The following is a 16248-nucleotide window of genomic DNA, read 5'->3' as shown; positions in this document are numbered from 1 at the left end:
TATGCAGAATAGTCAACGTATTCAGAAGGTTTTCAGTAGGTCACGGGCGCGTACGGGAAATGTCAATAGTACGACATGTCATACTAGCAGGAGCTTAAGGGAGAACGGTGAACTGCTTGCCATTTTCTGTAAAGACACACCTCATCCATAAAAATATGAGGACACCGCGATCGCCATAACAATTTGATGGAGCCCGGCCGAGAAAGCTAACAGCTAATGGTCTGTCGAGAGCAGAGGGTAATGTGGCTAATCGCTTTCAAAGTGATAGAGGAGACCATGGAGTTGATATGGGCTTATATAAATATACACCATGAGTATAATGGGAGAGTGGTGGGTGGGACCTTCTACTTCGCCAGGAGCCAAGCAGATCACATATCCTGAGCACACAGAAGAATGATTGGATCAGAGGTGCATTTCACTCCCTCACTGTCTAAAATTACTCTGATCCAACTCGGTTCTCTGAAACCACCTGCTTGGCCCTAAAACACTAGCAAGGTTTGCGGTGAAATAGGTTTTTGCGCTGTGTTTTTCTTTGCCGACGGCAGGTGGCAGGAAATATGTCCCCAGAGCCGACAGATGCTTCACTAGCATCGCAGTTGATTGAGGATAAAATTGGCATTCAGGATTTTAATTGTATCATTTTTTTTCTCTGTATGGAGCAGTGGTCCCCAGCCAAATGAAGCACAATGACATAAAAGTTTACGAGGGAGAATGTATCTACGATCGGGCTCCCAATTGTTTCCTATGGATGAGACGATGGCCTCATACGACAAGACGTATTTCTCGCAGTGGTACGTTTATTTCCTCATTGTCTTATTTGCGCTGTGGCACTACCTCAGGGGGGTGGGGGGGGGGGGAGTCTTTCATGAACAAGGACACTCGGGGTTGACGTCTTATCATACAAAAGACTGCCGTCGGCTAATCAAAGTGAATGTACCTTAATCAATCGCGTGTTCCCCAGCCACCCTGCGCAGAGGAGCCCGCTGTATCCCAGTAGACTTACCCGGTCCACGTCATTAAATACAAAAGTGTTCGGAGTACCGCCCCGCCCCACCCTCGTTCCAAACATACAGAACCCGGGACAGGGGGCAAGGGAGGCGGTACAGGGGGGGGGGGGGGGGGGGGGGGGGGGGGGGGGAGAAGAGAGAGAGAGAGAGAGAGAGAGAGAGAGAGAGAGAGAGAGAGAGAGAGAGAGAGAGAGAGAGAGGTGGTGGTACAGGATAAGCGAGCGGCACACAGGCTTATGTTCCTTCGACAGCTGTCAGCCCATCAGACCCCTCAATGCCATGCAGGAAGGTCAATTAACTGATTAGAGTCAGTGCCGGGGTTAGATTAAGAACCAATCACAAGATCCGCATTCCCGGAGGGAGCTGCATCGCTGTGTGTTTAAGATGCCAGGGTGTGGCATGTTTGTGACGGCGCAAAGTCATTTAGCGGTCCAGCCGTCAAGGAGCGTCGGGCGGCAGCCGGTATGGGTTGCAGGACATGAATGGTGTTCCTTTGAACCAAACGCAGACACAGGTTAGGGCTTCGCTAATAGAGAACCGCTGCCTCGACGGAGTGTGGACTTCTGAGAGCACATCTGAGATTTCACATGCTGCGCGCTTGGATGGTTCACCTCTAAAGGCTTTTATAAAGCCATTTCTCGCAGTACTGTGTGCTCGCGAAGTCCCAGCGCTGATAAACTACTTACGGTGGGTATTTTGGTTCTTTTGAGCTGGTGATTGTTGAAAGACCTGGGGAACACATTCCCTGATAGTCTTTCTCAAATCTCCTGTTAGATCTTCGACTTTCATTCATGTTATATTCCTGTTTTGCCTGAAACACGTCAATCTCGCGCTAAACATGTAATGAAAAAGCGACGCTTCTGCCTTAAAGCAGCAGACGTCATGCAGTGTGTGACTGCATCTTATATTTATATTTAGGTCTCCTTTTTTCCTACGTCGACGTCACCCAGCCTTCATCCTCATGCTGACGGCTCCCTTTCAACTGGCTCCCCTCTGGGAGCTGGCAGAACGTCACAACATCTCCCTCCTCCCCCCCCCCCCCCATTCCCATTCCCATGCAGCACAGACTTAGAAGTACAGCCCCTACAGAAACAATTTAATTAATACATTTAATAATTTAATAAACCTTTAATTTCACCCATCACACAGCTCCAGAGCCAGGACCTGTACGTTTTACCGATGATTCAGAAGGCATTGTTCAATCGAGGACTGGTCCTTATGAAGTCGATGTGTTTGTCAAGTAGGCATCCCATGAACTCTTGCATGTTGGTATGGAAATAGGTGTTGGATTATATCCTAAGGTCCCTGATTCAAACTCTTGAATGCTTCCTGCATCCGTGCCCAAACAAACGGAGATCAATCCTGCAATTGATCATAAGCCAAATTTGGATGTTTTACGGTTTTGAGAGGAAAATCAACAACAACAACAACAAGAACGTGAAGAATCAATGATGTGCTAATGCTTCTGAAGATATTGTGCTCTCTTAACCTCTGGCCCTGCTTGTTGTGGGAACATGAGCTGATGTTTGTTTCAATGTCTTGCACACGATCTGTGGTCGGCTAGCTAGCTCACTGTGCGTGACTAATTTTCACATGCTCTTGGCAACGTTCCTTTTGCTAAGTACCCCACAGCTTGTCAATAACTGACCTCTGCCTCCTCTCAGCGCATGTTTGCTCCGATATAGGCACGATTTAGGCCAGGCTGTTTGCATATTGTTTACTCCCCGTGCAGTGTTTGTGACGGATGGAGGATTGTTTACAGCTCTTTTATATGCATGCTAGCAGGTGATGCTGGCATATAGTTAATCTACAAGGAAAATAAACCATATTGCACTCAATCAAAACAAATTTGTCGTTATCACACTCTTAAACTCTGTAATCTCCCGTGGCATCGGAGACGGTGAGCGAAGCTGTGAGACACAATGGATTTTCCAGGCGTTCCCCCCTTTTCTCGGGAGATTTTTATCGGATGTTTTTTGTCCCATCTAAGAAGCCCTGCCGCTTTTTAGGTAAGCACAGCAAAAAAACACAAACGCGGCATATTAACCTAATCCATCAGTTCTAGTGTCGTCGTACATCACCGCTGGCGCGCCTTACGGGCAGTTATATCTCACGGTACAAACAGGAGCGTGGATCACGGCGTCCGCTCCATTTATCGCGCCGTGCCGCTCTGCTCCACCTCGTCACTAAATGCAGCTTTATCCCCTGGGGAATATAAATGAAGCAGCCCCATATCAATATCCATGGCAGGTTATATCTCGCTTAACCAGGTCAACCTGCGACGGGGAAGAGAAGCCAAACCTCGGTGTGGCTTTGCAGAAGCGGAGGACACTGAGCGTATGGTGTTGTTGTGTTTTGCAGGACACACAGGTCAACGGTGTCAATGTTTCAGCTAATCGCCAACCTGTCCATCCGTCGCTGTCTCTGTCCCCTGGCTTAACAATCAGATGGGGGGGAAATGAAAATACACCATGCACGTCAACAATATACCACAATTGTACAAGCGGCTACAGGCAGGGTTTAAGTCTATCTGAAAGGCTTCAATCAGGGTATGTTTTAAGTCTATCTAGAAAGGCTTCAATCAGGGTATGTTTTAAGTCTATCTAGAAAGGGTTCTATCAGGGCAGGGTTTGAGTCAATCTGAAAGGGTTCTTTCAGGACAGGGTTCAGAGTGAGCTGTGGACTTTGGTAGTGCAGGGCATCTGGTTCTGTCTGGTCGTCCGCGGAAGACAAGAGGTTGTTAGTTAGTAAGACAGCTGTATCAGTGGCTGGGCTCTTGTGGCTTACCTTTGCTGTTTACACCTTCCTTCCGGCTTCACTGGCAGCCTGTTGTGATTGCCTCTCTCTATATCAGTCTTCTTTTTTCTCGCGCTCCTCTCTCTTTCTCCACTTCACTATCTTTCTGTGTTTTCCTCTCCCTTTCTGTCTGCTGTCTGTTTACAGAGCTAGCATCACTCAATAACATCGCTGCATTGAAATAAGGCACTACATGCTAATCAGAGCTAGGCAGGCTACCTTGTGTGCTGTTACGAACATTCATTACTCCAGCATATCATTGTAATTAATGCCTTACAATGTTGTAAATATTCCTCTATGTTCAAAGCAAACACATTTGAGTCAAAATATCTCCATATATGTGTGGATTAATTGATTTCCAGCAGACAAGAAATGAATTCATTATGATTTGATTATCAAATAATTGCTATTCGTAATGTTCCAAACCTTTTAATGCTTATACTTTTCAGCAACTGAAATATGTAATTTTTCTGTGTTTCAGATCATTTTATAAAGAGAACTAGAGAGAAAACATAAAAGCATTTTGCGATCCTTCAGGACAATCAATAGACTGTAGATCAAATGCAATCAAACCGAAATGTATTTTAGTGGCAGCCCATAGGGCAGAACATCCAGCAGTACACAAGCCGTCCTCTTCTAGCGCTCGCAAAGGCCTAACCTCTGTGCTCTCTCCTCTCCCCCAGGTGGGGGCTGTTCTGCTGTGGGCCATGTGTTCCTGGTGAGTTCCCAGCACGCCGTCCTCCTCCCCGCCATCATGAGGCAGCAGCGTGCCGCGACCCCCTCCCTCCTGACCGCCGCCCTGGCGCTCACCTTCGCCCTCGCCGTCTCACCCCGGCTCACCTGCGGAGCCACGCCCTTCCCTCAAGACCTGGAGCCAATCAGCATCGTCGGGCGGGAGAGTAAGTCTCTGACCCTCAATTGCCATGGAGATTATCTGGTGGGGGGGGGGGTTCTGCAATGGTTGGGTGAAACCAGGCCAATTTATATATTTCTTTCTAGCAGTTGGATCTTACTGCGTTGAGTATGATACGGTAAAAGTTCAGAGAGCGCACTCTGAACTGATATTTGAATCAGACCTTCCCTCGAGACCTTAATCACTTTGTACACTTTCAATCAGGCAACCTTGGGGAGGGTTTATCTGGGCGGGATGGCACAAACACTGTCTTACAGCAGCCAATCACTGGCTACCGGGTCCCCAGTTGGGGTCCCGGTCAGCCAATGCATTGACCCCTGATTGGTTTAAGAGGTGGTGGAGAGCGCGTGACCCGCGCGCTGTAATTGATCTATCTGGAAGAGGAGCCAGGCGGCCATTAGCAGAAATAGCCAGGCTAATAGTGCTATATGTGGCGCCCTGGCCCAGGTGTAATGAGAGCCATTCGTTACCCCTGGTTCCAGAAGGTGACAGGGCGGCAGTAGGCCCCCACGCTCCCCGCTCCCGCCCATTATATATGGTAATACATCATGGTGCCATGGCTAATTATCACCCCTCCCATATCAGAGAGCGGGTGGGAGAGACCACGTCACGCATGATAAGGACGAGTAGGAAGAATATAAGGGTGCTTAAACTAATGTAAACCAGTGCCTATCTTAAAATAACCCGGACACATCTATAGTCAATGCTGATTGGTAGTGATTTAAATAGTGTAGCCAGTAAAATCCCATCCTGTAACTGATATATTCTACAAAAAGAAATGCTGGCGAGTACCATTCTCTTTGTTTATAAGAATCACACTGTTGAAACTCCCAGAACCATTCCCCCTCACGCCAGCCCAGAGACGCTATCTACCATCACACAGTTGCACAGCCAGTCAGAGTGGATAGAAAACGTTATTGGGTTAAATTCTTCTCGTCCCTTGTCTGCTCACAGAGAGGGGCTCCGTCTCACACACTGTGACTTTAGGTTTAAAGGCAGAGGCTGAGCCCCAGATGGCTCTCTGCTTGTTCCAGTGGGCGGTGTGTTCTCGACCTAAAGGTGTGCTACCCATTATAGGGTTAGAACCATTGCTCTGCTGGTTCCCAGCACACCATTCAAAATACAGTTGAATGTTATGTCATCGTAGTGTCAACAAGTATTGCATAACGCCTGGCAAAGCAGTCCAAACAGTGAGCGTTGTGAATGGATCAACTTATCTGATGAGTCTGACCCAGCACTCTGTGAAATCCTAGTACCGTGCCCTACTTGGGTGATGTGATACGATGCCATATGAGCAGATCAATATGTTAGATAGATGGCTTGAACTGAAATCATGTCCTATATCAAAATTAATCGTTATGAATGGTTTTTAATGTACAAAAGCAATCATGACGGTGCAAATTTCAGGGACTATGGCCACCAGAACTTTAACTGTTTCCTTGTGTCGACCAGAACTAAACATTGTGGGGCTTTAATGAGCATCAATATATATATATAATATATCAATAGTATATTATTAGGTACTGTTTGTCCAATGGGGAGAAAGTTATGCCCTGTAGCAGCACCGTGAGAGCTTGAAGCTCTGACTAGTAATTACAAGACGTCCCTTGTGCCATCACAGCTTAGTCGACTCAGGCTGACCACACCACCACCACCACCACCCTTACAAACACCACCAGCACCAGCGGCTCCAATGAGAACCGCCCCCAAGTACACCAACACGGCCCGTCTTTTTCCGACTTTCAATCTTTAATCAGTGGAGCCGAGCGAGGCGGCTGGTGAAACGGACTCTCTCCGTGGAGATAGCCTTAAGATTTCAGATTACCACATATTTATCTGCTGAAGAATTGCTAATTCAGCAGAAGCGGCGGCGCCGGTCAAAGCGTAGGCTGGAGGGAACTTTATGCAGCAGTGTTTTTTCCGCTCAATAGTTGCTTGAGTTCTCTGAGATAAAACTCTAAACAACTAAGCCGGGAAGCTTAGATCTGGCAGACAGACTGGTGGCAGGCAGTCTGGTGGCACGTAGTGTGCCCGTCTGATTTTCTCCCCGGCTGAAGCATCAGATCTCAGTGTCTGCAGCTTATGTTTTGCTGTTATGGAATACTTATTTCCTTTTAATCTATTTGTGTGGCGTGAATGTGGGTTTCAGGTCCTGTGACCCCTTTTTTACTGTACTGCTCTGGCGTGAAGCACGTTGTTAAAGGTGCTATAACAAAAGGGAGCATATTGGTTCGTATTATTTTCAGATGTTGCGTTTGACCCATGGTCTGCGCACTTCAGACAGTTTAAGTGCGTTACGTTTCTGTGTGTTTATTGTTGAGTTGTTGATACTCAGACTCTTGTGGAGAATCTGATTTAAAATGAGGGGAAAAGAGATAATAGTACCATGTTGGACCACTGATATTTACTTATTTGAAATTTGATGAGACCTTTTTCCCCAAAAATGTATATGGCTAAAGAAAGACTAGTGAGCTGGACATGGTGCAACCGAGAGCAGGCCTTAAATCAGCGCTCCTCCTTCGCTCCCATGGCTCCTCTGCCATTGCATCATCCTCTCCGCCCTCTCCAAGGAAACCTCTGATCCACCGCCAGTCTTTCGCCTCCCTTGTCTCTTGAGACATTTCTTGTACTTTTAATATCATTTGGGTTTTATTTAACCACGAAATTCAGGACAGATTACAACAAGATGACTGAACATGGGTCCCTCCTGCAAAAATGTGTCGTTTTTGTTTTCCTTAAATAATTTTGATTTCCCTTATCCTTTCCCAGTTCTGTCTCCTTCACTATGAAACGCTGTGGCATATGAGAATTTAATTGTATAAATTGGTATGCCTTTAGTGATGTCATAATTCTATTTGAAACTTTGGACACATTTGGTTATTTTTCTACCCACCCATGAGCCAATATTAGCCTGAGTTCCCAGACAAGGCTTGGGCTGACTCAGGTGACGCTGTGTGACCCGAAGATCTCTTTTTCTAGCTCTTGAGATTCTTAAGCCCCTGTCTCTACAAGTTTTTGAGTTTAGTCATTTTCATTTTCTTGCAGACATTATTACTGACCAGGAATATTCAGGCCTATTTCTAATTACTTTGGATGTAATCAAACTGACTAATAGTATTGAACGGCCTCTGTTGCTTAGATACTTATTTTCATTCCCCGAGTTTGACACGTTGAATAAACAAATATTCACCTGAATCAAAAAACGGCTATAAATCCCAGCATGTCAGCAGAGCTTTGACAATCATTTCAATCGTTTTATTCAGACTGAGCATCATGCCTTAAGTTGTTGCAGAACATTAATCTGTCTGTTCATCTCCTCTCCCTGCCCTCAGGTTCCTACCTGTACCCCAGCTTCCAGGGCCTCATGTCGGACAACGACACCGTGCGCCTAGGGCTGGACTTCCAGAGGATGCTGAGGATCAACCACATGCTCTACATCGCTGCCAGGTCAGCCTTCCACTCGTCCTCCCCCCCATCACCAACACCACTGGTGCTCCTGCTGATGGAGTGAGCCAACTGGTTACAATCTCATCTCAATCAGAGAGAGGTGTCTGCCACTACAAACCCAACCCAAACAAAAACAGGAATTTGTCGTTGAAAGATACTCGTTAATAGTTAAAGGTTGCAGGTATATTCCCCAATATTTATCCTTCTATCTCTTAGAGTTTTCTACTTTATGCCACTTCAAGAACAGCTAAAAGTGCACAGCTTAACAGGCGCTTTTAGAAGAGTACTGTTTGTACGCTTTGCCTGCCAGTCACCTCCTGGTGGTGCATCTGGTTTTGTTTACCAGCTCCCTGCAGTCGCCATTTAAATGCTGGCAGGAGCTCCACACGTTCCTCCAGCACACCTCTCATCTAAATTGCATCAAGCTATTCTCTAAGAAGGTCACAGGTTAATTGCCTCAAAAAGGTAGGCAGACCAACCCGCTCCGATCACTTTGTTTGGGTAAAATACGTTCTGCTGCAAGGCTGGCCCTGACCCAAACGCCAACAACACTTTCTCTGCCAAGTGCTGCATACAATTAGCTATGGACTTAATATTTTCCCCCGACTGGGTGTGACAAAGTGCTTGGCTCACGCTGCAACGTGACTCATATTGGTACCTTGTGTCATTGTATTGGGAAAACGGGCGTTGTTCTTTTGTCCGTCATAACTTGGGACACCTCTCTCCAAACTTTGTCGGCATAAATAGTGAGTCAGACCTTAGTGTGAGAGGCCATGTGTGGGAGAAGACGTGGGGGGCTAATGTATAGGCAGAGGGATGTTAATGTTTATTTTGTTTCACTTGCTTCCAGGGACCACGTGTTTGCCATAAATCTGCCCGCCTCCTCTGAGCGGATCGTCCCCATGCAGGTAAGCGCCCACTCCTGCCCGTTTGCTATTCAGCCCGCTTGTTTCATCTGTTTCTGCTCATGTCACCACTATTCTGTTGAAGGTTTGTTTTGTTGGAAATATTCATATTTTATCAGCTTGGTTTGATAGTCCGTCAAATTTATACAAGCAGCAGAACGTTGTGTTTTTACCATAAAAAAAAAAAAATATTATCTAAGATTTGTGCGAGCCCATCTGTTCTCCGAAACACAATCCCCGCACACTCATTTGACTAACCAAACACTTGTTCTTACATTTAAGATTAAGGAGTTTAATTTCATCCACTCCGGTGTTTTTTTCACCCGCTACATGACGACAAATGGGTCAGAGTGAATTCTCATATATTACCCCGAATTCAGTCTAATTATTTCCCTGCTTCCTTCCTTCCTGCCGAGCTTCAAAGGGGATTGCGATCTTACTCATAATAAAACTGAGTTGTCCTCGTTTGAGGCGTTCATGAAGATATATTTCTACCTTAGGTAGAAGGATGTTCTTGCCACTGCGAACTGTAATTCAAGGCACATTGCTTTTAGAAGATAATTTTATGCCCTGGAATTTTCATCAGCTTCTCCACTACATCCATTTCTACGATCAAGATGTTCGACGAAATGTTGATGTCTCATTATTCTCCCCCCCCCCCATGCTGTTTGCCTGCCTCCTTTCTTCAGGCATTAAGCATCTCTCTCCAGACGTATATCCAATGCACCCAGCCCGCTGCTCCACCGGCTTTCTGAAGTGCTGCTCGTGCTTCTGTCTGAATCTAATTTGTCAAACACGATTGCACTTAAATAAGAGCCCTGCGAGGCGCCCGGGACTTTTTGTGTACTTGCGTTTAGAATTAGCTTTCAACACTTAGCCGTCCACTCCCCCGAGCCCGCCGCCAACGCCGCCGCCGCCGCCGCCGCCGCAGCTCAGGTGTCGAGGAGTTCCCCGCCATCGATCCGACTCTCTGACTTGTTGACTGGCCAGGCTCCCCCGGCGACAGGACGGCGTTGCACCGTCATCTCTCTCCTCTGCCGGATTGTTTACGATGGATGTTCAATGCGTGTGTGTGTGTGTGTGTGTGTGTGTGTGCGCGTGTGTGATTGCGTGATGAGTGTGTGTCTCCCCGACATGCAAAGCGCCTTGGCTCCGGATGAAAGGCGCGAGCATGTATTATTTATTTGAGTCATTATGAGTGCTCCAGTGTGTCAGACATGCAGCGGGAGGACTTAAGAGATGTTCCGGCGCTGCACACTGAATCTCCTCCTCCCCCCTTTCCTCTCCCACTCACGGCCCCTCTGTGCCAGCTGCCTGAGCGGGGTCGTTAGCACGTGACCCGAGCGTGATGGAGCCGCCCGTCCGCTACGTCATCTCACACCCTTGTCCCTCGCCCTGGATCCCACCTCGATGTGGGCACTTGTCATTTTTCACCTTCCTCTGCGTCATCGCTCGCTGGGTAGGCTTCAGTAACTGTGCGGACTGCAACCCCCCGAGATGCTTTCACATCCCGCCGTCTTTAAGAGTCTGGAGCTCCTGAGTTGAGTGGCACTCCGATTCCATCTCCATGACTACGGATGTAACTACAGATAGTTAAGACTCTAAATCTCGAGGATCCAATTCTGCCAGGGTCTGAGAGAAAGCTTCTGTTTGTATCTTTTAACCTTAACTAAATTAACGCATTTTTCAGCCGGTGTAAATGTACCATGCATACATTAGAAACACAGTTTAATCCGATAACAGCCGGACGGTGTGAAGACCGGATACTAATTCCAGCCATGAATTCTAACCTTGAATTCTAAGAAAGCATTTTTCCTAGGGTGCAGCGCCCATGATTGGAGCATCATACTTCAGTTTACTTGTGTTAACAATATGTGCAGCCTCTCTTGCATACCGAAAGCTCATTATCATGCATGGTTCATCGAAAGTTTTAACAAACATTCAAAGAATGAACCCCCTCCCACGAGTCATTTGCATTCTCCTGCCTCACCTCAACGTTGAATGATTCAAGGTATTAGCCAAGACTCCACAACAACTGTTGCCTCTGGTGCCTCCTACTCATTCGCTAGTCAGAGTGGGTCCCGTGCTGCTCGTCAAAGGATATCAGTTCGCAAGCTGGACAGACTCCTGACAATACAACGTGCGAAAAGGTTTGAAATGCAAGATATAAACACACTGGGTGTGATCAAAAAGGTTATCTGGATGGATTATAAAGCGAGAGATTGCATGCTAATATGAAGAGTAAGTAGTGCAATGCTTTATAGTCACTGTGTTAGATGTGTCCCTCTGTCGGTTTCAGAAGCCAGCAGGGTTTGGCTTGAACAGTATTTTTGCACTGCTGGATAGATTTTGTGGATCTGACCCTTATTATAAAACACAGCCTTTTCCTAGCTTCAGGCCACGTCAGGGCCCTGAGAGCGCCAGAAACCTGGCACTGCTTACGTTTTATGGATAGTTTTGTAGATTTCGAGGGGGCATTTGTCCAGAGTTCATGTTGATTTTCAGCCCTGCTCTTTGTGGAATACATGCACTTGAGATCCTCGGGTACTGGTTCCAGACCACCAAATATCATGGTCTGTCTGCGATGGTGTGGACTCTAGGGTTATGTTAACTAACCAAAATGGCAGTTTTCTGTTGTTTTGTTCCTGCTGTTACCCAAGTTGTCAAGTAAGCTGTTTTTGATGGGTGGTGGCCAAGCAAGACAATGAAGAGTTAGCTCAGTGTAGCTAAGCGTAGCTCTTAGTGAGGCGTAGTAAAGAATGGTGAGGCTCATAATGTAGTTCAGCGGATGTAACTGTTGCTAATAGTATGGTTTAGCTTAGAAGTACTCAATTTGTATCTTAACGTTGCTTTTAGTGTAGCTCATAGTGTAGCTTAGCATTGCACATTGTGTAGCATTGCTCACAGCATAGCTAGTAGCATAGCGTAGTGTAGTTTACCATGGGTCATAGAGCAGCAGCAGGATCACTGATGAAATCCAATTGAAAGTGGGATGACTCTTGAAGTGGAGCTGGACCAGATGTTACTTCATCCCTCATTTAAAGAGCGCGTGACCCACTATGTCAGCAGGAAAAACTGAGTTTTGGGTGTAGAGTTTTAGCGAGGGGGCATGTTATTATCCCCATGGTTATGACCCACGCCAACTTTCTGATACTTTCTTGGTTTGTTGTTTATGAGCAGTATATTTAGCATTGTTGTATATTAAGTGTGCCACACACAGTAGTGTTACACAATAGGTGTCCGGGAAGCCTAATCCTCACAAACGGCTATGAAACAAGCCGCTGCCCCCGGACTGCACTCCACACGTGCACACTGACCTCATCTTAACATTGGTTACTTGGCTCCGCACGCAAACAATGTTCTTTTTGGTGACACCCAAGTGCCTTTTCCGAGGCAAAGGCACTAGATGCGTAGACAGTTGCCATGGGATTTTCAATTGAGTTCTCTCTAAATTGGGGTCTTATCTCAGTAACCGTGATAAAATGTCATTTATAATTACGTTGAAGATCATATATGTGTGTGAGTGTGTGTGTGTGTGCCTGTACGTGTGTGTGTGCGGGTTCATATCAGACATATTACCAAATAAAGATAAACAAAAACATCTTGAAGATGAGCATCGTACGTGCGTGGCGGTGTGGCGCGTGCGCGGCTCCAGGTGGAGAGCCCAGCGCACCGCCCGGGGACCGGGGAGGATAATAGGATGTAATTAACGTTGACGTACATCACCATGCTGGCCGCGGTACAAAAGCAACCACCCAAGGTTGTTTAACCCTGGTGCTCTGCGGTTATGGTGGACCTGGAAGACACCTTGCTTTCCTTCTGTTGTTTTTTTTTTCCTTTGTTGACGAGCGGTAATAACTTCATGTTCTACCGCCCCTCTGGCTGGGTGCCCCGCCCTGCCCCCCCCCCCCCCCCCCACCCCCCCCCCCACCCGACATCTCTGACCGGTGGGGTCCTGTCTGTCGTCTTTACCCCGGGACGGTATATTGAAGCTAATGAGAGTTCCAGCGCAGTCTGTCTGTTAATGGGACTGGAGCGCTGGAGAACAGCGAGAGCCGGGTGGTCCTGGGAGCCCGGCCCGTCACCGCTGACGGCTTGGTGTCTGTTCCCTCTTTCAGAGCTCACTTGGAAGACCAAGGATGTGGAGAAGTGCACGGTGCGGGGGAAGAACAGCGTGAGTGGCAGCCCCGCCACGCACACGCTCATGAACACACACACACGCACGCGCCTACGCCGACACAAACGAGCGCATTACGCACACATACGTTCACGCACGAAAACAAATGCGCACACCATGCGTTGCAGAAGGATGCATATACAGGCACACACACACAGACACACACACACACACAAACGGTTACACACACAGAGACATGCATAAACATCCGCACATTAAACACAAACACTCAATCACACACACAAACGCAAAGACAACTACGAACACACAACGCAAACACACAATTACACACGTAAGACGGACACATCTATAAGCAGAAAGCCATGCATAACAGACACACACAGGCACAGACAAGCACAGACTCTCTCGCACACACACACACACACACACACACACACACACACACACACACACACACACACACGTACAAAAAACACCGTCACACCGTCCCACAGCCTCATGAATAAAACAACAGTTAGAATTCCCTGAACAGATACACACACAAACACGCAAAGACACACACATGCATGGATGTGCACACATATCCCACCCCCTGCCACCAACTGATAATAACACAAAGACACACATAAATTGCAAGTCAAACAACCACACGCACGCACACACACCACAGATTCATAACTTTTCATCTTGCCCAATTTGCTATTCCTGGTGAAGTGTATGTGGTTGTGTGTTTGTGTGAAACTTTCTTTGTTTTGGCCATTATGTGCCAGTCTGTTGTGTGTGTGTGTGTGTCTCTGTATCTGTGCGTCCGTCCGTCTGTCCGCCCGTGCTCGTGTGTGTGTCTGTCTGTTTGTGTGCGTGTGTGTGTCCACGTGCATGCGTGCACACATGCAGGCCATTCAGTTTGGGTTCTGTTTATGTGCCTGTCTTTTCAACATGCCGTGTGTAGATGGGACTGTGTTAAGACGTCAACACCTTCACATCAGTCCTAGCTGTCTGTAGTTGTGGCCCGGGTTGCCAGGTGTCCCCCATGTACAGCAGTAATGCGGGGCTGCTTTACTCCCTGCAGGACGAATGCTACAACTACATCAAAGTCCTGGTCCCACGCAACGACGAGACGCTGTTCGCCTGCGGTACCAACGCCTTCAACCCCGCCTGCCGAAACTACAAGGTGAGCACGGCGGTGTGGCATGGCTGTGTGGTGTTACATGGCGTGTGGTGTACCTGCTGCTCCCGTGTGAGCCTAGGACAAGAGATCTAAAGTGAGCTCGGATACAGACACACAAATTCAGATGCACTTCGGAGCAAGAACGGGTTAGTCATGAGATCATACTTTGCCGAACCCAGATGGGAAATTCTCAAGGAGCCCTACAGGAAATGGACGGGATCAAACCCATTGTCACACTCTAGCCAAAGTTCTGTGCTGCCAGGGAATCAGAAGCCTCTGTCTGAGTCTACTAACGGGTTTGAGTAGTTTTCCTTAACCAGCCCTGTCGCTGCCACTTCGAAGACAGACGCATGTTTTTTTTTCTTTTTTTAAAGCTGCCATCACTATTTTGAAAGCAGGAGTTTCGTACCATAATCGGTGTTTGGTGTAAGCAGATGAGAGGCTCGGTGTTGACAGAAAAACATGTGCACTCAGCAAGAAAGGATACGACAAAGTGAGGACAATCTGTCAACAGAAAGGTAGATGGTGTACTGAGGTATGGGACGTTTGGGAAGGAGAAATATGAATAAAGAGAGCCAGCTTGGGGGGGGGCAGGCCGTGCCAAACAGCTACTAGAGGAGAGGAGCCTGAAGGAGAGGGTCTGGCACTGGAATGGAGGATTTACAGAGGGAGAGCGAGGGACGGGGTGTGAGAGAACGGGGAGGAGATTTTTATTCTACCAAACCACTCGGAGCCTATCTCCGTGGTTTACTGTCTGCTGTAGGGATGAATAATGAGAGGGAGAGGTGTAGAGTGAGTCTGTCGAGGAAAGGCACCGATAGTGGGCTCATAAACACGGTACGGCGCCGACACCGGTCCTAACAGCCGCCCGCTTTTGCCGTGGAAACGCAGTGTGGTGAATCAACATCTGAACATGATACAAATGGAGCCGTGGAGTTGTTCTGGTTCATCTGGCAGGACGGTGTTGTGGCCGGGGGGTTGACCGTCTGCCAAAAAGGTTCTGGGTTCTACTCATAATGGCCATAGTCCTTGAGCAAAACACAGAACCCCTACCTGCCCCTTTATTGCGAGAATACATGCAATAAATCTGCTTTCACTGCGCGCTTTGGATTTAACTCATTTTATGTCCCACTTTGGAAACCATTGAACTTTACAAATGCTCTAGTATCCTTGGTGCATCAGATCAGAGGTAGTGCTGTTGTAACTCTCTCTCTCTGAGATGGTAAGGCTCCTATGGGCCTCCCGTCTTTCCACAGTTCAGCCAAACGGGTTTCAGTCTGGTCGAAACCCCCCGCAGATGACATCATGTTTTAGAGTTTAAGTTAGTGATTCACAGCAGCCCCTCAGTGGAACACAGAGCGAGGGGGGAGGTAAAGACGGGGGAAAGACTCAAATGCATAAATCTACCAGCGCAGGGATTATAGGGCCGATGCTGCGAGGAGGGGGGAGGCGGGGGAACTGTTTGAAAGTTGACTTTAGGAGAGGCTGGTTCCAGAGCGCTGACCCCCAGGACAGGGAGGTCAGGTCGCTGGTGTGTAGAGAGAGGGGCCGGAGCCATTACGCGGCCCTTGACAGGGGGTTCCAGGAAAACAGGGAATACATTATAAGTAGGGGCCCAGTATGGGTGCTTTTGGGGAAAGGGCTTGTATTTCCACGAATAAACACTACATTTCCCATGAGCACCATTGCCTTTTGTGTGAAAAAGTACTTAAGCTCTCTTGTGGTGCGTAAAGGAGAGAGAGAGAGAGAGAGAGAGAGAGAGAGAGAGAGAGAGAGAGAGAGAGAGAGAGAGAGAGAGAGAGAGAGAGAGAGAGAGAGAGAGAGAGAGAGAGAGAGAGAGAGAGAGAGAGAGAGAGAGAGAGAGAGAGAGAGGA

At 47.6% G+C, this 16248-nt stretch overlaps 1 protein-coding gene across 1 annotated transcript in view; it reads left to right on the top strand.

Moving 5' to 3' along the window:
- Positions 1 to 16248, top strand: part of sema6e (sema domain, transmembrane domain (TM), and cytoplasmic domain, (semaphorin) 6E) — a 121817-nt gene that overhangs the window by 66945 nt on the left and 38624 nt on the right. The window contains exons 5-9 of the mRNA XM_060065887.1: positions 4487 to 4702; positions 8049 to 8163; positions 9014 to 9075; positions 13187 to 13242; positions 14276 to 14377. Of these exons, the coding sequence (XP_059921870.1) occupies positions 4558 to 4702; positions 8049 to 8163; positions 9014 to 9075; positions 13187 to 13242; positions 14276 to 14377 (480 nt within the window). The 5' untranslated portion in view covers positions 4487 to 4557. The remainder of the gene's footprint in view (positions 1 to 4486; positions 4703 to 8048; positions 8164 to 9013; positions 9076 to 13186; positions 13243 to 14275; positions 14378 to 16248) is intronic.

This window comes from Gadus macrocephalus, chromosome 11 (assembly GCF_031168955.1).
Source record: "Gadus macrocephalus chromosome 11, ASM3116895v1".
Classification (NCBI taxonomy): Eukaryota; Metazoa; Chordata; class Actinopteri; order Gadiformes; family Gadidae; genus Gadus; species Gadus macrocephalus.
The sequence above is the reverse complement of the archived record's forward strand: the minus strand, read 5'-3'. Positions and strand labels throughout refer to the sequence as shown.